The sequence below is a fragment of the Mastomys coucha genome, unplaced genomic scaffold, assembly GCF_008632895.1.
Source record: "Mastomys coucha isolate ucsf_1 unplaced genomic scaffold, UCSF_Mcou_1 pScaffold7, whole genome shotgun sequence".
Lineage (NCBI taxonomy): Eukaryota > Metazoa > Chordata > Mammalia > Rodentia > Muridae > Mastomys > Mastomys coucha.
The window spans coordinates 2944071-2971256 of record NW_022196913.1 but is presented as its reverse complement, the minus strand read 5'-3'; the positions used below and the strand labels follow the sequence as shown (position 1 = coordinate 2971256).

Genomic DNA, 27186 nt, shown 5'->3' with positions numbered 1-27186 from the left:
GGGAGGAGCCGAGAGCGCGTGTCACGTGACTCCGTGGGTGGAGCTTGTGCGGGGACGGCCCGAGTGTGTCCCGAGCCTCCGCCACCTAGGCCAGAGTCGTGAGGAGCCGAGGCAGAGCGGAGCGGAGGCAGCCGCGAGGCCGCGGGTGCTCGCCGGGCGTGCTGAGCCGCCGCTATGGGCAGTGAGTGTGGTGGCTGGAGCGCGAAGCTCGAGGGCCGCGGGTCCCTTCGGGCTGTGGGCAGTGGAGTCGTTCATCCCCTGGGGTGGCCTTGGGGCGGGGGATGCGCAGGCCTCGCTGGGGTCGCCGCGGACGGCGCGCGCGAGCTGGGGACCCTCCAAGGCGCCTCCGGTCAGCGAGGCCTTGCCCGGCGGGTCACGGGGACTCCGAGGTCCCGGTTTGCTCCCCTTAGGAAGCGAGGAGCGAGGATGGCGCGGGGAGGCCATTGGCTGGGGGCAGGGGGGCACTTAGCACACTTCATGGCTTGGACCACTTGGGCTTTTTCTGGATTTCAGGAAACTCATTAATTTTTAAAAAAATTATTCCTGAATCACGCTGCCTTGGTGTGTTGCGATGAATAAGTCTCCCTCGGTTTTTAAGAAAATGTGATTCATAGCATGTGTTTTAGGGGAAGAAAGGTGTGTGATCGGTAGTTCAGCGTTTTCCTAGATTAATTCTTCCCAGTCATTCTGTAGTGTTCATTGAAAACTGTAAGTTGGTGCGCACGGTATGGACGAGGCCTCGTATCATAAGATCCTTCCAGGGCCCTGCACAATCACTCACTCCCATGTATATTCACACAAATACTTTACCTAGCAGTTCACATGTTTGTGTATAAAGGGATAACGTTAACTGCATGCCCAAGTGATGCACCCTATTGGCAGTAGACATTTGGGGAAAATTGGAAAGGAAATAAAAGAAACCCTTGGCCTTGAATTTCGAATAAAAATGGAATTCTTCAACACGGGGAGAGGCGATACGTGGCAGCACGCAACAGCATTGTTTGAACCTGAACAGTAAATCATAAAATGCCAAGAAATCTCGGAGAGTCGCCTGGCCTGAGATGGGAAGGAAAGGGAATGAGGAGATATTCTAGGCAGTTTCCCAATGTGACCCATAATTATTATTATTATTTTTAAATTACAGGTGAATGTTTTTAGAATTTAGATTTACTTTCTAAATAGTTCAAACGTACTTAGGTAACAAACATGACAATTTTAAATTATCACCAAAATCAGTGACTTGCACCATTTTGGAGTCCTGCCAGAGTAGGAGGCAGTGTCTATCCCTAAACCTTGGTTTGTCTTTCTTTTACTGCAGAAGTAGCCTGGGAAAGCAGTACTTTCTAATGAAATGTAGTTGCCATTCTCTGAGAGATTCTTGTGTGTAAGCAAGTACTTTGATATGGTTACTTAAAGAATGACCAACCTTGAAATGCAGTTAGCTGAAATGGAGTAGGAATTGTCGAGTTTAAAAGGTTGTCTGTAGGAGGTGATTCTAGGTTTTTGTTATTGTTTTTTTTTTCCCTAGTGAATGTTGCCGTCTTTAAGCTGTTTGAGTCAGTACTCCAGTTTAAGCTCATAATCTACTATACTATTCCTGCAAAAGGTTCCCTCTGCTGTTCTGCCATCTGTTAATTACTACATTAGCTAAGTACTGTAATAAACTGTGTTTGCTTATTTTATATAGTGATGATCTGATTATTTTCTGTTCTGCATATATAAAAGGGTTGGGTTTAAACCTGAAGAAGCAAAGAAGTCATAGTGCATTACTTATTTTCCTTGTACTCAACAGCTATCTGGGAGATTTTATCTCTTACAGACCTACACACTTGAACTTGAGAACATCATGATTATTTAATTTGGGTGGATGTGATAAACTGCTGTTAAAGAAAATTTGTTTTTGCAACCATTCAAAGATACATTTTTAAACTCTAATTTTTTTTTTACAGTCAAGTTTTTAGAAGTTATTAAACCTTTCTGTGCAGTTCTACCAGAAATTCAGAAGCCTGAAAGGAAAGTAAGTATAATATTTTAGTAATATAGTAGGTAACAGAGTGACTTACTTTGTCAAACCACCATGGTTCATTTGTTTACCCCAACAATTTCTGGCTGTAAGTGGAAAAACCGTTACCTCCTTATCTTGCAAACAAGTATAAATCTGTTTTTTTGTTTTGTTTTGTTTTCTTTGAGACAGTGTTTCTCTGTGTAACAGCCCTGGCTGTTCTCTCTCTGTAGATAAGGCTGTCCTTGAACTCATAGAGATCCACCTGCTTCTGTGTCCCGGGAGCTGGGATTAAAGGGGTATACCACCATTGCCTGGCCTGTTTTTAATTTTTAAGTTACAGATATTTTTTCTAATGTATATGTGTTTGTGTCTGTGCACCAATGTACTATGGTGCCCATGTGAAGGTCAGAGGGCAACTTTTGGGAACTGATTCTTTTCTCTTTCACTGTGAGTCTCAGGGGGAGGGGAGGAGAAGGAGGGAGACTGGGAGACAAAAACAGGGAGGGCAGGAGGGGGATAAAGACTAGGCAGCATTCTCATTTTATCAAAAATAGGTTCTAAGTTAAAGTGTGTCCTGCCCAAGTGCTTCTTGGCCTTGTGTTAGTTAAGATGTTGTATACTCCTGGCCACGTGTGCTCTGTAATGTGTGTATGGCTAGCTAGTGGAATGGTCTGCTTAGTACCAACTGTTCTACATAGTAAATTGCAATTGTGTAAGTATATACTTCCCATATTTTGATTTCTTGTTTGGAAGGAAATAGAAGAAATGTGTTTTGAAGGTATAATAACTAAATCACATTGTTCTTTAATCACTGAGCATATTTGGAAGTAAGATATTTACGTTTCAGAAATAACATTAATTTAAAATTTCCCAGTTACCAGACTATCCTCTTCTGTACTTTTAGTTTTTAGGGAACTAATAAAAAATAGAGATGTAGAGATTGATAAGGACTTTTGCCAGAATTACTATTTTATTTAGAAGTGCCTTTAATTTTTAATGACGTGATGGTAGAGATGGCTACTCAGTTATACTTAGACACCCTAAAGTGTAACTTTTCATAGTTTATGAAATGTCTCAGGATTCCTGTATATAATCGTTCAGTATTTCATGAAGTTCCCTTTCTGCCTGAAACTCGTGGATCATCGGATCCTACTTTATTTTGCCTCTTCTTCAGTTTCTTCTACCCTTCTATGGTGTACATGAAACATGTCTATATTTAAATTATCTTTCTTGTGCCAGCACGTAGGAGCTAGTTGGAGGTACAGATGTAGCTATTACAAGTTGTACTTGAATCATTCAAATTTCATCAGCACAAAATAGATCAAAAACCTTGGTGTAACAAGGGAATCCTGAAGTGTGAGAAGAGGAGAGAAAGCACCTTTAGACACAGGGGTATGTAGAGACTTCGTGGATGGGACTGCGGTCACTCGGGATACCGCCAACAGTTGACAAACAGAATCTCATAAATTAGAAGTCTCTGCACAGCAAAGGAAAAGGCATTCAGAGACAGTCTGTAGAATGAGAACAATCTCTACTAGCTGTACATTGGACATGAAGATTCACATCTAGAGTACACTAACAACTCAGGATAGACTTGTGTTTGAGATGCTCGGCTGTTTATTTTAGCTGCAACAAGCTAGGTAATAGGTACGTGCCCCAATGGGGAATGGTTATGGTGCTGTAATGTGGATTTTTGCTTTGAAATTGTTTTTTCTTGTTTTTGATTAATGATTCTTTATACTTTTGTTGTACAGATTCAGTTCAGAGAGAAGGTACTATGGACTGCTATAACACTCTTCATTTTCTTAGTATGCTGTCAGGTATGTAACCAAACTGTTGAGTGCATGTCTGTATTATTTTAAGGTTTTGATTAGTAAGAATTAGAAAAACTGATAAAACAATATACTAAAATATAGAGTGTTGCTTTTTTTGTAAGATTTATTTTTATTTGTGTGTGTGTGTGTGTGTGTGTGTGTGTGTGTGAGAGAGAGAGAGAGAGAGAGAGAGAGAGAGAGAGAGAGAGAGAGAGAGAGAGAAGTGGGGGTGGTTGTGGTTGCCAATGGAGGCCAGAACTGGGTGTCAGACTGCCTAGAGTTGGAGTTCCAGGCAGTTGTGAGCTGCCCATTGTGGGTTCTAAGAATTGAACTTGTGTCCTATGGAAGAGCAGCCAGGACACCTAGTTTTAAGTCATCTTTTCAGCTCTGAGTTCTGCTGTTTTTATTTATTTCTTTGTAATCTGGGAATCAAACTCAGGATTTTGTGCATGCTGGGCAGGTGCTGTGTTAACTGAGTTGCATTAAAGCTGAGCATGGTCATTACCATCAGCATCATCATTGTTATTTATTATCATTATCATGTTTTGTTTTGTTTCCAGATAGGGTTTCTCTGTGTGCAGGATTTCAAAGCTGTCCTGCAACTTGCTTTGTACACCAGGCAGGCCTCTAGTGCTGATATTAAAGACATGGGCCACCACGACCTACTTTATTATTGTTGGTTGTTTAGGGTGTGAATGTGTGCACACACACCTTACACCTTGGCCTGTGTGTGGAGATCAGAGGACAACTTGTGGGAGTTGGTTCTCTCCTTTTGCCCTGTGCCTTCCAGGGATTAAACTTAGGTCGACAGGGTTGGTGGCAGGTACCTTAACCTGTTGAGCTATTTTGCTGGTCCATGTGTTGGAGAATGAAATTATTAGGTCATTAAAGTATTTTTATTTCTGTACTTGATTTAATTTTGTTTTGGATGGTTAGGAAGAGAGTAATTTTTGTTGTTGTTTATTCTTGTGTTTAAATTCAGATAGTGCAAAGAAAAAAGCGTGCATTTATATTTCTACCATACGCTTTTAATATCTCTGAAGTTGTCCCCTCATTAAAAAAAATCAACTTTAGGGAGTTAAATATACAAAGTAACATTTTTAACTGTAAATTTTGAAGAATTTTGACAGATGTGTGCACCCAAGAATCTATTTAGGCTGGTACAGAACTTTTTGTTACCCTCAAAAGTTCCTTGTAACTCCTCATCCACTATTCAGCTAGCCTTCAGTCCTAGGCAAGCTCTGATCTGCCCTTCATCACTGTAATTTGTCTTTTTTAGAGTTCTACATAGATGTTGTTGTGGTATCTAGCATCTGACTTTATAATATTTTTGAAATTTATTCATATTGTCAGCATGGTAGTAGTTTTATTTCTGTTCTGAATATATCATAGTACATTTGCATAAGTGTTGGACATTTGGCTTGTATGCAGTTTTTGGCTGAAATGGGTTGCTGTGAGCAATCGTGTACAAGTCTGTCTGCTCTCGGTCATTCATGCACTGCTAGGATAGGGTTGGTGGACTTTATGGTAACTGTGTTCCATGTTCTTTACCTGTGGTGCCCCCAGTTGAGGCTCCTCGGTGTCTTGAGCTAAAGGTTTGTTTGTTTTCAACTAGCTCATATAGTAGCTATCCTAATAGTATCTTGAATAGTAGCTGTCCTAATAGGTGGAATTTTAGTTTGAATTCCCTTGTTAAATGATACTGAGCAACTTTTTTGTGTGCGTTTGTTTTTTGTAAAGTATTTTTCAAAGTCTTTTGCCTATTTTAAAAATTTAAAAATGGTTATTGTTTCATTATTGAATTGTAAACTTTAATGGTTTTGTTTCTGGATATAATATGTAAGCTTTTTTGTCCAGTAAAAGTATAAAGAATGTATTATCACTATTATTATTTTTTCTTTTCTTTTCTTTTCTTTTTTTTTTTTTTCAGGACAGGGTTCTTCTGTGTAGCCCTGGCTGTCCTGGAACTCTCTATAAGCCAGGATGAACTTGAACCCAGACATCCACCTGCTGCCTCCTCTCCCTCCCCCCATGCTGAGGGTGTGTGGCATCACTACCCAGCATCATGAGATGGGCCTCTGTGTAGCCCATGAAGGCCTTATGAGCTGCATGCTGCAGCCTCATGAATGTTGATTATAGGAGTGTGTCCTAACCCAGCTAAGGAAGACTTTTTTTGTTTTTTCTTTTTTGTGACAGCACCTCACTGTGTAGCCCAGCTGGCCTGGAGCTTGCTATGTAGAATAAGCTGAAGGTTGTCTCCAAACCACAGAAATCTTCCTGCCTCTGCCTCCCAACTGCTAGAATTAAAGGAGTTCACCACTATGCTGGGTGGTCAGACCAAGCTTAGAAAATTTTGCCTGCTGTAAGGTCAGGAAGATTCTTCTCTATGTTCTTCTGAACATTTTAGCTAGCACATACTGGCTTGTGATCTGTTCCAAGTTAATTCTGAGGTGTGGCATGAGGTGGGGGTAAGGGTTATTTCTTTTTACAAAGGTATTCTGTTGTCCTAGAACAATTTATTGAGAAATTTCCCAGTTGAATTACCTTGAACTCTTATTGAAAACTGGTTTTAATATAAACACGTCTTGACATCCTGTTTTCTTGATCTATATGGCCATTTTACAATAAACTACCCTATATTAATACCTGTACTGTCAAAGTAAGTCATAATTGAAAAGTGTCGTGTGAGCGTTCAAGAGGAGGCCTAAGACTGTGTTGGGGAATATGCTGGCTACTCTCTTGTCAGCTTGATACAAGCTAGAGTTATCTGAGGAGAGAACTTGATTGGGAAAATGCTTCGTTGAGAAAACGCCTCTCTAAGATCTGTTGGTGGGAAGCTGCTGCTGCTTAGGCATTTTCTTCCTTTTTCTTCTTTCTTTATTCTAATTCTCTTTTGAGACAAGGTCTCACTTTGTGTCCTGCAGTTCTGGAATTCACTATGTAGACCAAGTTGGCCTAGAACCCATGGAGCCTGCTTCTGTCTCCTGAGTGCTGGGGCTAAAAGTATGCACCACTATGTCCTGTGCATTTTCTTTTCTTTTCTTTTTTTCCTCGAGACAGGGTTTCTCTCTATGTAGTCTTGGCTGTCCTGGAACTCACTCTGTAGACCAGGCTGGCTTCAAACTCAGAAGTCTGCCTGCCTCTGCCTCCCAAGTGCTGGGATTAAAGGTGTGCGCCACCACCGCCCGGCCTGCATTTTCTTGATTAATGATATAGGAGAGTCTAGACATTGTGGGTGGTGCATCCTGAGGCAGAGGTGCTCCTGGATGGTATAAGAAAGCAAGCTGAACAAGCCATTACTCCTCCATGGCCTCTGTTTCAGTTCTTGTCTGAGTTTCTGCTTGGCTTCTCTGGATAATGAAATAAACCCCTACTTCCCCAAGTTGCTTTTGGTCATGGTGGGTTTTTTTTTTCACGGCAATAGTCCCCCTAACTAACACAGAGGATATGAGTTATTAATGCCATAGATAGATAGAAAGAGAAGGCAATGGGCAGTGCCATGAGGAGAGTTGAGGCCCAGGTCAGACAGCATGGTAGGGTCTCTGAAGAAAGGAATTATCTTACGTGGGAGAGTGAGGGTCTCTTCTTACACATTTCTGAGAATAGGGGAGGTTTCACAGCCTGAGCCTGCAGGCAGGCTCTCTCATTCCTAAGCAGGAGGCATAGAAGAAGGGTAAAAAGCCAAATATTTGGCCATCAGTGCTCACTTCTTTGACTGGAGATGTGTTGGGACCTAGGAGTATCTGTTAGCTAGGGACTCAAAATGTCTTAGGGTGCCTGTCGGTATCTATGATGGGAAAACTGCAGGAAGTATGATGTTCTGAGCAGGAGCTAAATTCTAACATTCCATTCTTACACTAATTGGTAGGAAATGTCCTGCAGCTTTGTTCTTCTTTGAAAAGCACCAACTCTAGGTCTTTTATGTTTCCATATAAATATCTAGAGTCATGTGTATTTTAGTTAAAAAAGCCCATTGGGAATCAATCTCTCTCTCTTTCTCTCTCTCTCTCTCTCTTTCTCTCTCTCTCTCTCTCTCTCTCTCTCTCTCTCTCACACACACACACACACACACACACACACACACACACTGCTTTGACTTCTTAGGCTGATTTATGAGAACTGTCATCTTAAAAAAAAAAACTGAATCTTTTAATATAGGGACCAGCAAACTTTAACCTATAAAAATACAGATAGTGATGTTTTGGGATTTAACTCATTACCCAGATCCGAAGAAGGAAACATAAATAAAAGAATGTCCTCCAAGCCTAGTGATCTTAGTTCCTCTGGAGGCTGAGGCAGGAGGGTATCAAGGCTAGCCTGGGCAGCTTAGAGAGACACGTCCACAGAGTTAACAACAACAACAAGAAACCCAAAAAGCAAAAAACCCAGTCTTTCCCTCCCTGACCCTGAAGGGGGCTTGTCTAGCTTACATAAGCCCTACATTCAGTAACCCCTAACAAAAATAACCCGCCTCTCCAACATTTTATACTAGAAACCAATGCTGTTTCTCAGGAGTGTCTCATGTCATGGCCGTTTATGCCTTTGTATTTCCTGCTTTCCCTGTGTTTATATAGTTGCTAAGCTGCTGCTTTTGGTCTTTCTCACGTTTGGGCAGATTTGCCTATTGTGGGTGATTTCAGCTGAATATAAATATAAAGTTCTAGCCAGTTTTCACTAGCTTGAGGGAATGGTGGGAGGTGAGATAAGCTGAGATCATTACATTAAATGCTTCCAGGGCTCTGCTTTGAGGTTTTTTTTCCCTTTGTCCATCTTCCTTCCTTCCTTCCTTCCTTCCTTCTGTCCTGCTCCCTTCCCTTCCCCTTCCCCTCCCCTCTTCTCTCCTCCCCTCTTCTTTTCTCTTTTCTTTTCTTTTCTTTTCTTTTCTCTTCCTTTCTTTTCTTTTCTTTTCTTCTTGTTGTTGTTGTTGGCTGTCTTGAGAGCTTCTCACCAACTAACTATGGAGATCTATATTCTGTTCTAGGTTCTAGGTCATTCCTCAGTTTTCAGATGTAGCATAGCCCCATAATCTTCAGTTTTATTCTAGAGACTCACCCCCATTGCTCAACTTCCCTTCCTTCTCAGATGCTCTTTCTAATTCCTCTTAACAAAAGCAGGGAGAATAAAGGTACCAGTAGTTTACTGATCTTCAGTGTGCTGCACCACGGCTCTTGGTACTTCACATCTGTTACCTTTTCTTGTTTAGCAGCTGTATTAGTCAATTTCCTTGTCCTGTGACAAAACACCAGACAGAAGCAACATCAGGAAGGGATGGAATGATGTAGTGTGGCTCATAGCTTAAGGGTTTGTTTTCAGTCCATGGTGGCAGAAAGGTGGGGTGACAGGAGCATAGGGTGGTTGGTCACATTGTGTCTACTGTCAGGAAACAGAGAGATGAATACTGAATGCTGATACTCAGCCTGCTTGGCCCTTTGACCTGCTTTAGCACTTGATCCAACTCATGGTGTGGTGTCTCCCACTCTCAGGATGGCTCCTCACCCTTCAAACTTCTTGGAAAATACTTTCGTAGATATGTTTGAGCTTGCTTCTTAGGTGATTCAAAATCCTATCTTAGTCCTTACTTCTCTCAGATAAAGATTGTTCATAGATACAGGGAAGACACAAACTAACCATGCCTTCTGCTTTACCAGTTTCATTACCTAGCTTAATAAGAGTTCAAATATCCCAGAGATTTAATTATTTAAAAGTCTGGCAGCATCTTTTGGAATTAAAAAAAACATTTAAAATTGTTTTATAGTTTTTATTTTTTGCATTTATGTGTGTGTGTGCGCGCTCAGGTATGGAGGTGTGTGGCTTCCTGATTATCTAGATTCTCTGGTCAACAAGTCACAGGGATCCTCCTGTCTCTGCCCCTTCCTGCTTTGTGGTTACAGACATGTAGTATTACACTGTTTTTTTTTTTTTTTTTTTCATGTGGTACCATAACTCTCAGGTCCTCATGCTTATGTGGAAAACACGGTCAGCAACTGAGCTAATTAACTTCCTCAGTCCCTACAGATTTTTGAAATTAGCAATGTAAGTTTCTTTATGCCTGAACCTGCATTTTTGAGAAAGGAATGTATCATGTTTGAGAAGGGGGTTTCACCAAATGCTGTTTCTTAGACATGGCTTGGCATGGAGGTATATAATAGCCCAGTGGTAAATGGCTTACCTAGTATGTGTCAGGCTCTGGGTTTCTCCCCAGTATGGTAAGGAAACTAAACATGGGTCCTGTAATAGGCAATAATTTGAAGTGCTTTTTTTTCCTTGTTTCTTCCCACCGTCCCTTCTCCACCCCCTCTCTCCCTCCTTCCTTCCTTCTTTTTTTATTTTCTGATTTTCTTCCTTCCCTTTCCTTCCTTCCTTTCTTTTTTTATTTGCTGTTGCTGCTTCAGTCTTCTAAGTGCTGGGATCATAGGTGTAACCCATTAGGTCTACTTAAAGGCTTTTGTTTGTTTATTTCTGGATTGAAAGTTAGCATGTATCAGGGTGTACTAGATTGCTCAAAATTCAGGACTATCCTGGGCTACACAGTAAGTTGTAGACCAGCCTGCATTATGGAGTGGGAAAATTGTAAAAAAAATAAAATTGGGTGGGAGGTGATGTCTTATGATAGAGTATTTGATAATTCCTAAAAAGAATAAGAAAAATCAATCATAATCTCATCTTTTAGATATAATCAGTATTTAACCCTTAAAAAGATATCTTTTCCAGTATTATTTTCTGTATGTATTCTTAGAGTTTTTAATTTATACTGTATAGAATTTTGAATTTTAGTTTTTATTCCAGGGTTTTGTTTGTTTGCAACAGGATTTCTTTGTATAACAGCCCTGGCTGTCCTGGAACTTGCTCTGTAGGCCAGGCTGGCCTTGAACTCACAGAGATCCACCTCACTCTGCCTCCTAGTACTGGGATTAAAGGTGGCACCACCATGCTGGCAGGAGTACTAAAGTATCCTTGCTTTCTTAGAGGTCATAAGCAGTCAGTCTCTAACAGGCATTGTAGGCCAAGCAAGTGCATTTTACTTAAGAGCGTGCCTGCCTGCCTGCAGAGTGCCCTGGGTTCCATTAAGTTTTGTGTGATGCTGTTTCAGATTCCGCTGTTTGGGATCATGTCATCGGACTCTGCGGATCCCTTCTACTGGATGAGAGTTATTCTTGCATCCAACAGAGGTATGCACTTGACCTCCATCCTGCCTCCAAACAGCTGTTTTGTGGTTTTATATAGGAGAGACAAAACCCATTGCTTAGGAGGAGAAGCCAGCTTGTAATAATGACAACACTGGCTCTAGTGTGTGTTTGTGTGTGTGTGTGTGGGGGGGGTGTGCACGTGCGTACACAGTGAAGGTCAGAAGTTGACTAGTGTTTACCTCAGTCACTCTCTTCCATATGTATTTTTTGAGACAATGTCTCACTATGTAACCCTTGCTGGTCTGGAACTCTTTATGTTTATTATGCTGGCCTCTACCTCTGAGATATCCTCCTGCCTCTGCCTCCTAATGCTGCGATTAAAGGTGTATGCCATCACGACCAGTTTACCTTTTGTATGGAGCCTGGGTCTCTCATTTGAACTTAGGACTTGGGAGTTCTGATAGTCTAGCTAGCCTACTCTAGATAACCCATATTGTGTCCTGAGAGCTTAGGTTCCAGGTGGGACACCACACCAGCCCATGTGTACATGGGTGCTGGAGATCTGAACTCTGGACCTCCTTTGTGCCCTTCACTCACTGAGCCATCTCCTCAGTCCTAGCCTAGGGCTTCTCTCATATAAAATCCCATGGTTTGCAGTGCTGGGGAGGTGATGTACTTGAATTGGAGTTTAATCTTGGACCACTCGGAGAGGAAAGCTTGAGCCAAAGCCCTCAAGTATAAGACAGCACGACACACACAGGCTGGGAGATTGTGAGTGAGGGAGGGATGCCAGTAATGAGGCTCACCAGGAGTTGTGGCTGGATCTTGAGGCTGCCTGAATTTCACAAATAGTGGTTGCATGGTTGGGGGAAATACTTTGAATAGATGGCACACAAGGCACAATGAGCATGTGGAGGCCAGAGGACAACTTTGTAGAGTTGCTCCTTCTTTCTACCTTTACATGGGTCACAGGGATTGAAATCATGTTGCCAGGCTTGTTACAAAACAGCATTTCCTCATTGAGCCATCTCACCAGCTCCATCCCTTATTTTCTGCCAAATTTATTAACAATTTGAAATATTCTTGTTGTACTCACCCCCGTCCCCCAGCCTCATCCTCCTGCCGAGTCCACATCCCATTTTCATGCCTTCTTTTTCCTTTCTTTAGTTTGTTTTTATATTTCTGGGTGTTTTGCCCGCATGTATGACTCTGTACCACATGCACACCCATGGAGACTAGTTCAAAAATCCTCTGGAAGTGGAGTTGCAGATAGTTGTGAACTACTGTTTGGGTGCCAGTAATCAAGCCTGGGTCCTCCAGACCTGCTGAGCCTTGTCTCCAGTCCTCCTGTTTTCTTTTTGCTTTGTGTCCTAGTGGGCCTGGTGTGGAGTTGGTCCACTGGGAGGTGAGTCAGTCACCAGCAAGTCACTGGGGATACTGAAGACAAATGGTCAGTGGCCCAATCTTGTGCAGATTTTTTACATCATCAGTGTCTACTATGGGTTTATGAGTGTCACAGCTGTAAGGCACACATACGACAGCATTTTGCAGCTTTCCTCCCCATTATCCAGCTCTTAATTCTTCCCACCCTGATATTCTGAGGTGTTCCTGAGCATGTGGGTGGTGGTGGTGACACGGTCCTTCCTCTTTTTTTTTTAATTTTTATTTTAAAGGATTTATTTATTGTATGTATATGAGTACACTGTAGCTGTCTTCAGACAGCAGAAAAGGGCATCAGACCTCTGGAAGAGCAGTCGGTGCTCTTAACTACTGAGCCATCTCTCCAGTCCGCTCCTTCCTCTAGAAGGCTGAGCAGAGTAGCTGCTTGTGTTTAGCACACTGGCCAGGCACACGTCTTTGTAGAAGCACTGTCAACTGTAGAGCTCAGCTGCTTTTGTCTATGCTGACACAGCACTGATCTGTGCAGTCACTGATTCTTGGAAGTTTTATAATGTCTTCAATGCATAGGCATTTATAAAATGCATCAACATATATATGATGTACATTTCTGGGACATGGTAAGTTTCAAATATCACCTAGACCTTTTCTTTGCATATTCACTTATATTTATATTCTTAAAAATAGGACATACATACCCAAATCCATATATTCACATACACATACATATGTACTGTTCTTTTTTTTTTTTAATGTCTTTAGTGAGTTACTTCACTTAATGGGTATATTACAGTATGTGAATATAATGTAACTTATTTAATCATTGATTCAACAAGCATTTTTAAAAAGATTTATTTATTTAATTTATGTGAGTATATTATAGCACCAAAAAAGGACATCAGATCCCATTACAGATGGTTGGTAGCCACCATGTGGTTGTTGGAAATTGCACTCAGGACCTCTGCAAGAGAGTCAGTGCTCTTGAGTGCTGAGCCATCCCCCCCAGTCCCCAACAAGCATTTCTTGATCTTGCTGTGCATCACTTGCTGAGTGTAGCACCTAAGACAATATTCTGAGCCTCCCAAGGATGCACCCACCTGTATCCTAGCACTTAGGAAGCAGAGGCAGGAGAATTGGGACTTCAAGGTCTTCCCTGGCCACATAGATAGTTTGAGGGTAGCCTGGGCTAAATACCAAGCCTCTGTCATAGAAACAAATAGGGTTTAATGAGATGGTTCAGCAAAGATAAAGCACTTGCCACCATGCTTGATGATCTCCAGGAGCCACATGATGGAGCGAGCTAACACAGTGCAAACTTGCACCATATCAGGTGTGTGCCCAGACACATATTCTCTCACACACCAGACAAATAGTGTAAATAAGTAATAAAGTAAGAGAGTAAAAGGTTTACATGATCTGAAGAGAAACTAATAAGTAAATAAATATGACAGAAGTCTAAATAACCCCCAATTTTAGTGTAAGTTTTAAAAACAATGATTCCTTTTTCCCTCCTGCCTTCCCTCCCTCCCTTCTTCCTTCCCTCTCTCCCTCCCTCTCTGTACTGGAGATTAAATATAGGGCTTTGCATGTGCTAGGCAGGTATGCTAGCTACACCCCACCTCTGTTTACTTATTCTTTTTAATTTTGTGTTGCTGGCAATTGAACATTAGGGCCTTACATGTTAGACTATTCTACCACAAAGCTATATATTATATCATGTTATAAATTACAAATATAAATGTATTTCTGAATAAATGCATAAGCATGTCAGTCTGCATTTAGAAGTCAGACGACAGCTCTCAGGAATGTTTTCTCCTTACACCGTGCAGGTCCTGGGTATGTTGTTGGGCATGCTGACAAGCGCCTTTACTGCCTTAGTCATCTTGCTGCCCCCTAGCCTCTTGATTTTTTACATTTTTTTTTCCTGCTTTAAAGCAGGATATTGAACCCAGGGTCTCATGTTCTCTACAAGTTAGCTGCAACTGCCAGACTCAAAAGGTTTCTTTTAAAAAGGACTTTATATTTTAAGTTTAGAAATTATAGAAATTAAAATTTTTATAGCATAACACTTTTTACCTATTGCATTATTGCTGGTTTGTTAATAAATGATCTTTTATTAGTGTTTAAGGAATAAATGGAAATTTGGTAATATTTAACCACATTTATTACATGTTCAAGGCTGGGATGCTCTAAACTGAACTGTATTATGTACAAAGTTATTTACTTTTTGTCCCTTCTTTTACAGGAACATTGATGGAATTGGGTATTTCCCCAATTGTAACATCTGGTTTGATTATGCAGTTGTTAGCTGGAGCCAAAATCATTGAAGTTGGAGATACACCCAAAGATAGAGCTCTGTTCAATGGAGCCCAGAAACGTGAGCAATCATAAAATTAAAGAGCTTTTTCCAAGTTTGAGTATGTTTGTGGTAAAGATGTTTCCTAGTTTTTGGCTTTATTGTTTTTTGTCTTTGGTTGTAAGCATATACTCCTTTTTTGTCAGTATTTGGTATGATCATTACCATTGGGCAAGCCATTGTGTATGTCATGACGGGAATGTACGGGGACCCTGCGGAAATGGGCGCTGGGATCTGTCTCCTTATCATTATACAGGTAAGAGATCCTGGGTTTTCATAAATAATAAAAAGAGTTTGGCACCTTATCTAACAGTTCTCTTGGTAAATGATATAAATCATTTCCTAATGAATTATTTAGTTACAATATTATTACTGAAATGACATAAATGTGTTGATGTAAAAAAGTTTATAGTAGCTTCACCGTCTGTCAGTGTTACAGATGCCGCTCTATCATTGTTCTATGATATTTACTTTCCACATTCTGATGTCTCTGAAATCAACTCTATTTCCTCAGTTAACAGAACATTCCTATTGTTGTCAGCCTGGTGGCAGCGGTTGAGTATTTTTTGCCTTTGGGTGGCTGTCAGCTTGGCCATAGTGGCAGAGGTTAGCATCCTAGCTATTACTTTGTGCCCTGTTGGTATGATAGATGTTTGAGTTTACTTGGCTGAAATCACTTGAAAAAACCCAGAACTGTGGCAGACACCTGGAGTCCCAGCATTGTGAAGCCCAGCACTGTGGCAGACACCTGGAGTCCCAGTTGTTTTGGAGGTTGCAGGAGAGGATTTCTTGAACCGCCAATTAGAGACAAGCATGTGCAACATTAAACTGTTATCATGGAAATGAAACTTGATAATCTCAGAAAGTACATTAACAGTAAGCTAGATGAAAAACAGCTGCCCATGTCTGAAATACATTGGCTGTAATAAGATATTTTGTTGTAGTTTAAGCTGGCAGGACTCAACCTTGGAGGCTTCTTGCGTCTGCACGAGTGCTTAGATTTGGGGGATTTACCAGGGTATCTAACCCTTTTCTTTCTTGGTGGAATACACAACTATGATGTTCTAAATAATTTTAATGCCAGCAAAATACCATATATACTCACATACATGTGTTCTTTGGAGGATGGATTCACTCATTCGTTTGTTCATTCATTCATTTATTCATTCATTCATTCATTTATTTATAGCAATGTCATAACAGCGGAGGATAACCTTGAGCTTCTGTCCCTCCCATTCCCGTGGCCCAGGTGCTAGCACTATTCATATGCTATACACCTGGTTTATGCAGGACTGGGGATTGAACCTAGAGCTTTGTGCATGCTAGTCAAGCTGCCAACTTAGCTACAGACCCAGCCCTCTATGGGCTTCCAAAATGGATACTTCAGAATTGAATTGTTAAAGACCAACATAATTTTGACTGTATATAATGTTCAGAGGATTATTTTTTTCTTGTTAAAATTTTAAGTTAATAAAATATGTATAGTAGAGTCCTGGTTTCTCTGGAGATTTACTTTATATACTGTTTGAAATTAGAATTAACTTAGGACTTTTTTCCTAATAGTTCAAAAGACCAACTTCTTATTTTTGAAATAGTCTCAAATGCCAATATTTGGGAAATAAATAAATGGCTGTCTCGGATGGGCATAGTTTACCTTTTTTTTCTTTTCTTCTTTTTTAATAAGCAAGTCAGTGAGCCTGACTCAGGACAAGGTTAGACTGTCAAGTATCTGTTTGCATAGTTCATCAGGTTCACCTCTACTAGGCTATAACTGTCTTGTCTGTGACTAGGACCAGATTTTTAATGGATTATTGAATCTTTGGTAACTTGGTAAGGCCTAGTGAGTTCTCTTCCAGGGTAAGATGTGTTTCCCAAGAGAATAATAGTTCCTTTACTTCTCCATTTACAAGTCACTTGTTTAACACATTTTAGCTATTGGGACTTGGAGGAGGAAGCACTGCAGGGGATGGAGAGAGAAGGTCCTCTGGAGACTGACCTTAGCATCCTTCCGTGCTTAGAGAAGGTCCTTGGGGACTGACCTTAGCATCCTTCCGTGCTTAGGTTTCTTTATATTGCTGGTGCAGGGCTGAGCTGAAGAGAGAACTGATAGGACAGCATGCTGGGTTTGTTTCTTTAAAGCAGTGTGTGTCAAAACCTTTGGGGATGAAGGACCCTTTCATGGGGGTTGTATATCAGATAATTATATTACAACTTAAAACAGTAGTAGCAAAATTACAGTAATGAAGAGCAATGAAAGCTATTTTATGGTTGGAGATCAACAACATGAGGAACAGTATTAAAGGGTCAGAGCATTTGGAAAGCTGAAAACCACTGGTTTAAAACATTTGCTTTATGTAACCAATAAAGTTTTACGTTTTTTAAGAGTTGAGGGTTGGATCCAGGGCCTTGAGAACACCAAGTACACACTGCCACTGTGACACTCCTTTAGCCTAAAGTAGTCTTGACTTTAATAAAAAGACGTTCAGAACTCGGAGCATTCTGTACTGGTGTAATTTCTCTAGTACTTTCCTTAGACGACGCTTAGAATCACGGAATATAGAGTAGCTGCATAGGTGAGGCGGACTTTACAGCACAGCTCATACATTTAACATTAAACATATTTTGATGTTTCTTTTAAACATTCAGAAATCTCATTATTTCTAAGAAGGAATGAAAAAAATATGTACTAACTTGTTGATATAACTGGTATATAATGTGATAAACTTTTTTAGTGTTAATGTATATAAAAAAATGCCATGTTTGATTGTTGGTGGGCAGTGACCCATTTGTGTCTTTTCAAGGGGTTGCTTCCATTGAACATACATGGCTACACTGAAGAGCTTGATTGGATCAGTGTGCTCACCTAGAAACAAACGTAGGGTTTGAGAACTGTTTGCATGCTCTTACAGAAGGCGTTTCTCACCTTGTTCTTCTTTCACTCACATAGTGCTTTGCCCACTATTTGGGTTTAAAATCTAAATTGGGTCTTGATTGAAATTAAAAACAAAATAGAAAGTGTTATTGTCCATGGCACATAGTAAAGTGAGTATGTTTTTGTCAAACTAAGTGGTGTGGATATGCCCACACTAGGTTGACATCCAGTGTGATTTTACGTCCACTCTGAGGTTCATAGGGTACATTCCACATGTACACTTGGTCACTCTTCTGTTCTCAGTGGGCTTCATGGAGATGCTGCCATCATTTTCTGCTTCTTCTTCCTCATGCTTGCTTATTTATTTATTTATTTATTTATTTATTTATTTATATCTTTTCTCCTATTTCTCAAATTGCATAAGCTATTTCTCATTTAGATTTATTTATACATTGCTCCTCCTGGGAAAAGATGAATCTCATTTCCAAAGTGTATTCATGACTCTGTAGGCCCACATTATTCTGCACGGGGGGCTCAGGTATTGTAGAACTTCTTGTGTCTTTGGACTGACTTATTTGTGACTAGGTACTGCCCTGCAGTGGGGATGGTTGCTGTTCTTATGACTGGGAATACTCAATGATTATTACTAACTGTGGCCAAAAGAAAATCTAGCCCTAACTTCTCTCTCTGTCAAAATGTCAGACTTGAGTTTTCAAACAGTAAAAGGCTACCGTGATCTCCCTTAGGAGTTTGAGAACTATGCCCCTTTTCCACTTGATTGAAAGAAAGTTAAACTAAAAGTTTAACTTTGGCCACAGTTAAGTAATGATCATGGAGTACTCCCAGTGATAAATATAACAAGCTAGGCTTGTACAAGCACTGAAATGGCATCTAGGGTATGCAAGGTAAGTGTGCTCATTGACAGGGAGTAGTGACTGGGCTGCCTGAGCTGGGAGGAGTCAAAGCTGCTTCCTTTTCAGTAGGGAGCATGTAAAGTAGGGACCTGTGGGAGGCAGGAAGGCAGGGCTCACAGCATGCCTTGCTTCCCTCTAGATAATGCTATGTTGGTTGAGAAAGAGCCACAGGACTGAACCCTGGTTTTATTGATACTTGTTTTTATAGGCATGTCTTCTACAAGAATAACCACAAGTTAAATTTAGTATGTTTTCATAAAAAAATGAGCTTGAAAACACGGTAAAATCTTAACTTTTCAAATTTATATTCACTCTTTGTTAAATAATAAATATAGAATAAAATTTTTTATATTGTTGTGTTCTAGTTTTTTGGCTTATTCTATACATACTATGTCATATAGAAAATATGTACAGTACTTTATAAAAAGTATCAATCTTATCGCTTAGGAGTAGAGAGTTTCTTTTAAGTTTTCTGTAATTTATTTGGCTTTTTACTTACATGGAGGTATTTGGAATATTTTGTTTCTTCATATCAAATTATTATGATTTGTGATTATTATTTAATGCCCCCCCCATGGGCCCAGTTTAAACATTGTAAGGGAAACTATTCAGATGGTGTAACTGAGGTGAAATGTTTGCTGTATAATGAGGCAGTGTTCCTAGTACTCTGACTTTCAGAACTGACTGGCCTCCGCCTAGCAGAGCAGGTCAGAAGCTGCACACGCAGCAGTGGTGAAGAGCATCGCTCAGGTCTGATTCTGGGAATGCACAAACTGTGAAATAGCCGCTGTCTGCCCCTTCCTGAGGTTTTTCTTGCTTCCGCTTACGTGCATTTCTTTCCCCACAGTTGTTTGTTGCTGGTTTGATTGTGCTGCTGTTAGATGAGCTGCTACAGAAGGGTTACGGCTTGGGGTCTGGTATTTCCCTCTTTATTGCCACCAACATCTGTGAAACCATTGTCTGGAAGGCCTTTAGTCCCACTACCATTAACACTGGCAGAGGTACATTGCACAGTGACTGCAACTGCACGAGTTTTGCTGGATGTATGCTGAAAATGACTTCATAATGCAGCAGCACATGCCTGTAGCCACTCCAGTTTGCTACCCCAGGGGACCAGAATGCTAAATGTTTAAACTTACTGAGCAGAGATGTGTGAAGTATGCAGTAGTAAGTCCAAAAGAGTGCATTCTAACCTCTGCTTGTTTAAAGTTCAATGGTTGCAAACAGTATTGCAATTTTGACTTCTGACCTTGCTGCCAGAGTCACTGACCTCCCTGAATGCAGCGGAGGGACAGTAAGGTATTGGATTATGATTTGGCCATCCTCAGGGAGCACTCAGACCATTGCCTCTAACTGGTTTTGTAATAATATCTATGTTTTGCAAGATTTCATTCTTTCCCCATATCCCTTTCAACTTCTCAGTTGTCATCCTGTCCTAACTAGTCAGTGTCTAACTTGGATCGCAGCCTTAAGAAAATAGCACTGATAGTTTATTAACACTCTTGGTGCAGTGAGCTAATGGCAGATGTGGTAGATAACATACCTGCTCTGAATCTGACATTTGTATTCTGCTTTGCTGCTGCTTTTTATCATCCCTTAAAGTACTTCCTGTTTCCCTAGAGTAAAGGAGAGGCAAACCTTTATGAATCAAAATTGTAGATTTATGTTGAAATTTGCCTCCATGATAGAAGTATGTTTAAAACCCATACACATGGTTATGCCCATAAACCCATACAACATAGAGTCATAAACTGGTAAATTGACTCAAGGTTTAAGTTATTTGTTTAGAACTTTGGGGCAACTTTGGAAGAGATATCCATAGTTCATTTCTGTCTTGATTTCTCAGGTACAGAGTTTGAAGGTGCAGTCATAGCTCTGTTTCATTTGTTGGCTACCAGGACAGACAAAGTCCGAGCCTTGAGGGAGGCCTTCTATCGGCAGAACCTCCCCAACCTCATGAACCTCATCGCCACAGTTTTCGTGTTTGCTGTCGTCATCTATTTTCAGGTCAGTGTAATGTTCTCACTGGTGGAACTGCTCGCTTTCTTGTAACAAGGAGAATGCTGTTCAAAGGGATGGTGTCTACAAGTAATGTTTTGAGAAACCATTCTTTAAACTCTAGTTTGAAGGTGGGAAATATTGCCATAAAAGAGGGAAAAAAGGCAAGCTGTTTGGGGAGGGTCCAGGTTCTGTTGCTGGCTTGTCCCACCCTCTGCAGCTGCCTTTCCCTCTGTGCACGCTCTTGACATGTACTTCCTCTTATTCTTAATTTCATTTTTAGGGGTTTCGTGTTGACTTGCCCATTAAGTCGGCACGGTATCGCGGACAGTATAGTAGCTATCCCATCAAGCTCTTCTACACGTCGAATATTCCCATAATCCTCCAGTCTGCCTTAGTTTCAAACTTGTACGTCATTTCCCAGATGCTGTCTGTTCGATTTAGTGGCAACTTCTTAGTAAACTTACTAGGACAGTGGGCCGTGAGTATGTTTATTTTTATTAAGTATTTAATATTTGTATTTTATAGTTGTATTTTTTAGCTGCTTGAGATAGATATTGAAACATTTTGAAATTTATTTATCTGTACCATTGTTTTGAAAATTTGGTAAATGTTCTAAGATTAATATTTTCCTATATAGGAAGCATTTTTATGTATCATTTGAATAGTGCTTTCCTAAGAGTGATTTTCTATCTTGTAGTCTTGGTTGTTTAGACGTGGTCTTAGGCTATAACCCAGGCTGATTAGGGAATCTCCTTGGCTCAGCCTCTGTATGTAGGAATCACAGGCTTGTGCCACCACATCTGGCCTCTTGTTATCTCGTTCTGTTGTCTGTTATAACATTATCTGTTTGCCAATATAGGGAACGGAGAGCTATTTACAGATAATTGTAAAAATGGGGATAAAGAATCATTTTTTTCTCTTTGTCTTATTTTCCATGACCTGAGTGGCAGTAAACCAGCTTGTGTTTGACTGTGCTGGGGATGAGTTATTAACAAGACTGAAAACTGGGAACAGAATCCATTAAATCCAAACCAGTAAAGTAATCTACAGATCTTTATTTTTTTAAAGCAATCTAGCCAAAATTTGATATATAAAAGGAGTATTTTCTCTCTTATAATTATAGAATTAAAAGGGCAATCTCCAATTTTTCTTTATTCATTTATAGAAACTATAATTTGCTTTATATAAAAAAATTAGTAGTTAGTCCTTCTTGAAATATAGTGTTTATTCTAGATAGGTATAGCTAAGCATATAACTTGAGCAGTGAGCTTGTTGTTGTTGTTGTTGTTGTTTGTTTTGTTTTGTTTGAGGCTCAGACTGGCCTCAGCCACTTGATCCTCTTGACTCAACTTTCTGAGTGCTGGGATTATAGGTGAGTGCCTCCATGCCTGGCTTGCATTATTTATTTATTTATCTATTTAAAGTTTTTCAAGAAAAGGTTTTTCTGTGTAGCCCTGTCTTTGATCTGGAACTCACTCTGTAGACCAAGCAGGCCTTGAACTCACAGGTATCTGCCTGCCTCTGCTTCCCCAGTGATGGGAATAAAGGCTTGCACCACCACCACCTGGCATGCTTGCATTCTTAATACTGCAAAATCCAACAGGGAGTTAAGAAACATTTCAGATTCTAAATATAACCAGAGATTAATTATAATTTGTTCTGTTTCTATCTTCAAGATTTATAGATGTTTTTAAAACTCATTCTTCTGTTAATGACACTGAATGTACATAATTCTGACGGAATGAAGGATGTAAACATAACTCCCAAAATGTATAGGTTCATTGGGTTTAGGGCTGGTGAAACAGCTCAGCAGGTAAAGGTGTTTTCTGTGCAAGTCTAACACTCTTTGAGTTTGATCCCCAGATTCTATGAGAGAGTGGCAGGAGAGAAACAATTCCACGAAGTTGTCCCTTGACCTCTATATATACACTGTGCCATACACTTACCAACCCACAGACATCATACAGATTACACAGTAAGAAAGCTTTTTTAAAAAGTTCAAACATTGTCATAAATTTTGAAAAATTCAAACATAAATTCTGGTCATGACAACTGCATTCTCAAATAGTCAGGAGGCTAAAGTAGGAGATCACTTCAAGATTTTTGAGCCATATTGGGCAACATGGTGAGACCTCATGTCAAAATGAAAACAAATCTCAAGGTCTATGGTGCAATTGATTGTAAGGCATAAGCTTGATACTGGAAGGCCCTGGGTGCAATCCTTGGCAACAAACAAAACCCTCTTCTCAGGTAGTCAGGTTGACATTGTTTCTTCAATGCTTGTTTCCTAGGATGTCAGTGGGGGAGGCCCTGCTCGCTCCTACCCTGTTGGTGGCCTTTGTTACTATCTGTCTCCTCCTGAGTCAATGGGAGCCATATTTGAGGATCCTGTTCACGTAGTTGTGTATATTATCTTCATGTTGGGGTCATGTGCATTCTTTTCAAAGACGTGGATAGAAGTTTCTGGTTCTTCAGCGAAAGATGTAAGTATGTGACTAGTTAAAAACAATTTTGTAAAAATCATAATATTTGGGTATCAAAATTGTTTTATAGTTTTAAGCTTTGTTCATATATTCTTAGTGAGACTTACCCCTAACAGGCTAAAAATTGGTTCTTCTGAACTTTTACAGTAGCTCGGTGATCTTCTAAAACTCAATCCTACTCAAAAAAAACCTCTTTACCATCCAGTTCCTCTTTACAGAATTAATTTAAATGCTGAGAGCACATATACAATAATATGGTCAGAACATGCTGGCAGCATGGACCTCCATTCCTTATGTTCAATGGGAGTGATACAGTGCCAGGGTTGTGGTTCTTATATTTTCAGTGTAGAAAGCAACAATATGAGAATAGTTTAATTTCAAAAGTTTTTTTCTTTTCTTTTTTTTTTTTTTTTTTTTTTTTTTTTTTGGCCAGGTGGCCAAGCAGCTTAAAGAACAGCAGATGGTGATGCGGGGCCATAGAGACACCTCCATGGTCCATGAGCTGAACAGGTAAGGTCACAAGGTCATTTCTTCCTAAGATGATGCTTAGTCTTGTCATCTCTAAAGGTCATTGCTTTATTTGTATTGTTTTCTGCTCTTCACAAGAGAACTGAAATTTAACTAAAACTCGTCTTCCACAAAATGTTGGCCTTTTATAATCCTTTAAACTTATTCTTTAAGAATATCATTCCCCTCCCCTCCTCCTTCTGTCTCTCAAGTTTACAGCATCTTCTTTTTGCCTTTCTTACACACTTACTTTCCTAAATAAGTGTGTGTATAAATAGCCTTCTCAGTCTGTGCAGTGGGGTTTACACATATATGACTTGAGAGCTGTCCATGTGGCAGTGGATAGCCAGCTGGGGCTTCTTCCCTGGGGAAGACTCTCCTGCTCTCAGGATTCCTTAGTCGCCTAGTTCTTAGGGTCGGGACCCTCTCCATGTTAGCATGTCTGTTGGTGTTGTCCTTATTCAGGTCTTGTTTAGGCACATCTTAGGTTTCATTGTTGTGAAGAGACACCATGACCACAGCAACGCTTAAAAGGAAAACATTTCATTGGGGCTGACTTACAGTTTCAGAAGTTTGGTCAAACACACAAGTCTATGGGAGGCATTCAAACCTCCACAGCAGCCTATATAATTTTAAATCGAGACTGCTTTCATTGCTCACTCCAATGTTAAAATGATACATATTAGTAGTTCTCAGTGTTGGCTGGCTGCATATGTAACTACCAGATAGCTTCTAAAACACTGACACCCCCATCTCCAGGAAATAGGATTTGTTCCCAGGCATCAGGTATTTGGTTTTTGTGACTTTATTGAGATAAAATTCATATACTACTTAATGCATTCAGTTGAAATACATAGTACACCTGTAACTCGAGCACTTGAGAGGCTAATTCAGGATTGCTGCAAGCTAAAGGCCAGCCTGGGCTATCCACTGAGTACCAGGCCAATACAATAAAACCTAGATGTATGTGGATTGCTGTTTCTTTAGTGGTTTCTTGAAGTGGCACTAGTGTTCCTATCTTAATTTATCTTACGTATATGAGTGGTTTGCCAATGTATACATATGTGTTTGGTTTGAAATTTATTTTTCACCCTCCAAGAGGGAATTTAGGGCTGCCTGTTTAAGAATATGAAACATTTAGTCAGATATGATGCCACGTCTCTCTGATCTTGAAACTCCGGAAGTGGAGGTAGGATGCTATATGAGATTCAGACTAAACAAACCACTTGCTCCATCCCCAAATTGTAATCAGGCATGGTGGTTTATTAATGTAATCTCAGTATTTGGAAGCTGAAACAGGATTGCTATGAGTTCTAGGCCAACCAGAGGCTACAGAGACATGTCTGAAAAAATATATACTCCATATGCTGTTAACATATAATACACATATAGAGTATATATTTTTATGGATATACATACAAATAACATATATAAATTTATATACTCTGTATTATAATAAGTTTCAGTCTAAAATTCTAATCACCTGTCCTAAAAATTAGACTGCCTTGTGGGTAGTACAATTTTTTAAATTTGGTGGTTTGAAATCATTGCCTTAATTACTCTCCTTTCTTGTGTACAATACTTAAGTAGTGAGGACTGCTCTGACAAGTTTATATTGAGGGAATCATTTCTAGCAAAACTGGAGGTTGCACTGCTTCTAGCTATTGTGTTCTTTCCTTGCTTCCCACTGCCTGACAAAGGTCTTTTGTCTTTTAGGTATATCCCCACAGCCGCTGCCTTTGGGGGTCTGTGCATCGGTGCCCTGTCGGTACTAGCAGACTTCCTTGGGGCCATTGGCTCTGGTACTGGAATTCTGCTTGCAGTCACTATTATTTATCAGTATTTTGAAATATTTGTTAAGGAACAGGCTGAAGTTGGTGGGATGGGTGCTTTGTTTTTCTAAATGTTCATCTATTTCTTTGTGTGTGTGAAAGGGAAAATATTTTGACATACTGTTTCTGTCAAATAATGCTGGTTCCCCTTTCTTCCCTCAGTTTGTTGTTTTCAGTGCTAACTGTCCCATTACTGAGATGGGCACAGAGCTACGCCTGTGTGCAGCATTAGTACCAGCTGCCTTAAAACTCAAGTTTACATTATTTGTTGACACTGTCCATCTAGTGTTAGCCATGACGCTGGGAAGCAGTGTATCTGCCTAGCTGTTGGTCGGACAGCGAGACGGTGACATGGATTAGCTTTTCACACAACATTCAGAACACTGAATATTCCCTTGTTTAAAAATAAATGCCGTGCAGATTGCCACTTTCCAGTATTTTGAGCTTCCCTACTGAGTTATGGAGCATTTATATCTAATGTATATTTTAGATAATTTTTATACTTTTTTAACTCATCATATCCACTGTCCCTCCCTCACCAGCCCCACCCCTTCTGGATTCATCCTATCCCCAAACTGCCACTCAGCCTGGATGGGCAAAAATCAAGCATTGAAGTTATTTCTGTCACTGGACACAATTGCTTCTAATTCCCTTTCTGCTTTTCATTTGCCCTCTTCCTAGTGTCAGCTGCAAGTGCTGTCCAACTGTACTGGCCATGCCTTCTACTGCCAATGCCCCCAAGTACTTTTCTCCCTTCCCTAATCCCCAAAGCAAGATCCAGTTCTCAAGCAGTGTCTGTAGTTGAGTGGAAGTGAGCAATGAGTAACTCATACTAGGATTCATGTCTGTGATATGCATAGCAGGACCCAAGTGTAAACAGTAGACAATAAACTTTTAGTTAATAAAACTATTGCAGTTGTGTCAGAAAAATAAAGAGATTCCTATTAAGTGTTCTCTAAGAGTATTTCTGTAGGTTCACTGTATTTATACAGAACATACCTGGATATGCTTGAAAGGGTCAAATATAGTCGTGTATTAGTTCTAAATTACTTAAGGGTAGTAGCAAGGGTGCTTGTGACATGGAAAGTGTCTTAGAACATACTTTACTCTTCATTTGACATCACCCATTTCTTTGTATTCTTTAGAGTACATACTTTATTTTTTTGAAAAAAAGCAAATTTAAGTTATTTTCAAAAGTACAGTTTTTAGTAATTGATTTTTCTTAGCTTGAGCTAAGGTCAGACACTGGAAAACACCCTGTGTATTAGAACCCACTTTCTGAGTTTTCCAAATGAATGAAAAAAAGGCCAGTTTTAAAAAAGATGTAGGTTCCGGGCGGTGGTGGCACACGCCTTTAATCCCAGCACTTGGGAGGCAGAGGCAGGTGGATTTCTGAGTTCGAGGCCAGCCTGGTCTACAGAGTGAGTTCCAGGACAGCCAGGGATATACAGAGAAACCCTGTCTCAAAAAAAAAAAAAAAAAAAAAAGATGTAGGTAAGTAATTGTGAGGAATGAAGACACCAGATGGCCAGCTCCAAGCGTGGCTCCAGCAGACAAGGCAGAGCTGTCGGAGGTACAGACGCTGGTTATACAGTGCACTACGGACAAGGCTGAGGTACAGCTGTCTTCTCAAGAGAGGAAAGAGACAATACTCAAGGCCATTTTTTATTGTACCTGGCCCTGTACCTGCTCTATGGAAAGGATGGATGTGTGGTGCCTTTGTCTTCATTTCAAAAGAGGGAAGGAAACAACACAGTGATATAGAAGTCCTAGGGAACTTACGGGGAGAAGTTGGTATATCTGGGGAGCTAGGCCCATGATTAAACACCAGAGAAGAATTGAAAGGGTTAGAATCACAGGGGAGGTTTAGGGCTATG

At 40.3% G+C, this 27186-nt stretch overlaps 1 protein-coding gene across 1 annotated transcript; it reads left to right on the top strand.

Moving 5' to 3' along the window:
- Nucleotides 1-26257, top strand: Sec61a2 (SEC61 translocon alpha 2 subunit). The gene is made up of 12 exons (XM_031359361.1): nt 1-181; nt 1950-2017; nt 3760-3825; nt 10910-10988; nt 14590-14721; nt 14847-14956; nt 19334-19487; nt 20333-20493; nt 20768-20965; nt 22779-22970; nt 23404-23480; nt 25194-26257. The coding sequence occupies exons 1-12, from the start codon at nt 175-177 to the stop codon at nt 25378-25380; spliced, it is 1431 nt and encodes a 476-aa protein (XP_031215221.1). The 5' UTR covers nt 1-174; the 3' UTR covers nt 25381-26257.
- Nucleotides 26258-27186: the final 929 nt, after the last annotated feature.

Coding starts and splice junctions, on each gene's coding strand:
- Sec61a2 (XM_031359361.1), top strand. Junction 10,989..14,589: donor TATTCTTGCATCCAACAGAG/GTATGCACTTGA, acceptor CTTCTTTTACAG/GAACATTGATGGAATTGGGT. Junction 19,488..20,332: donor TACCATTAACACTGGCAGAG/GTACATTGCACA, acceptor TTGATTTCTCAG/GTACAGAGTTTGAAGGTGCA.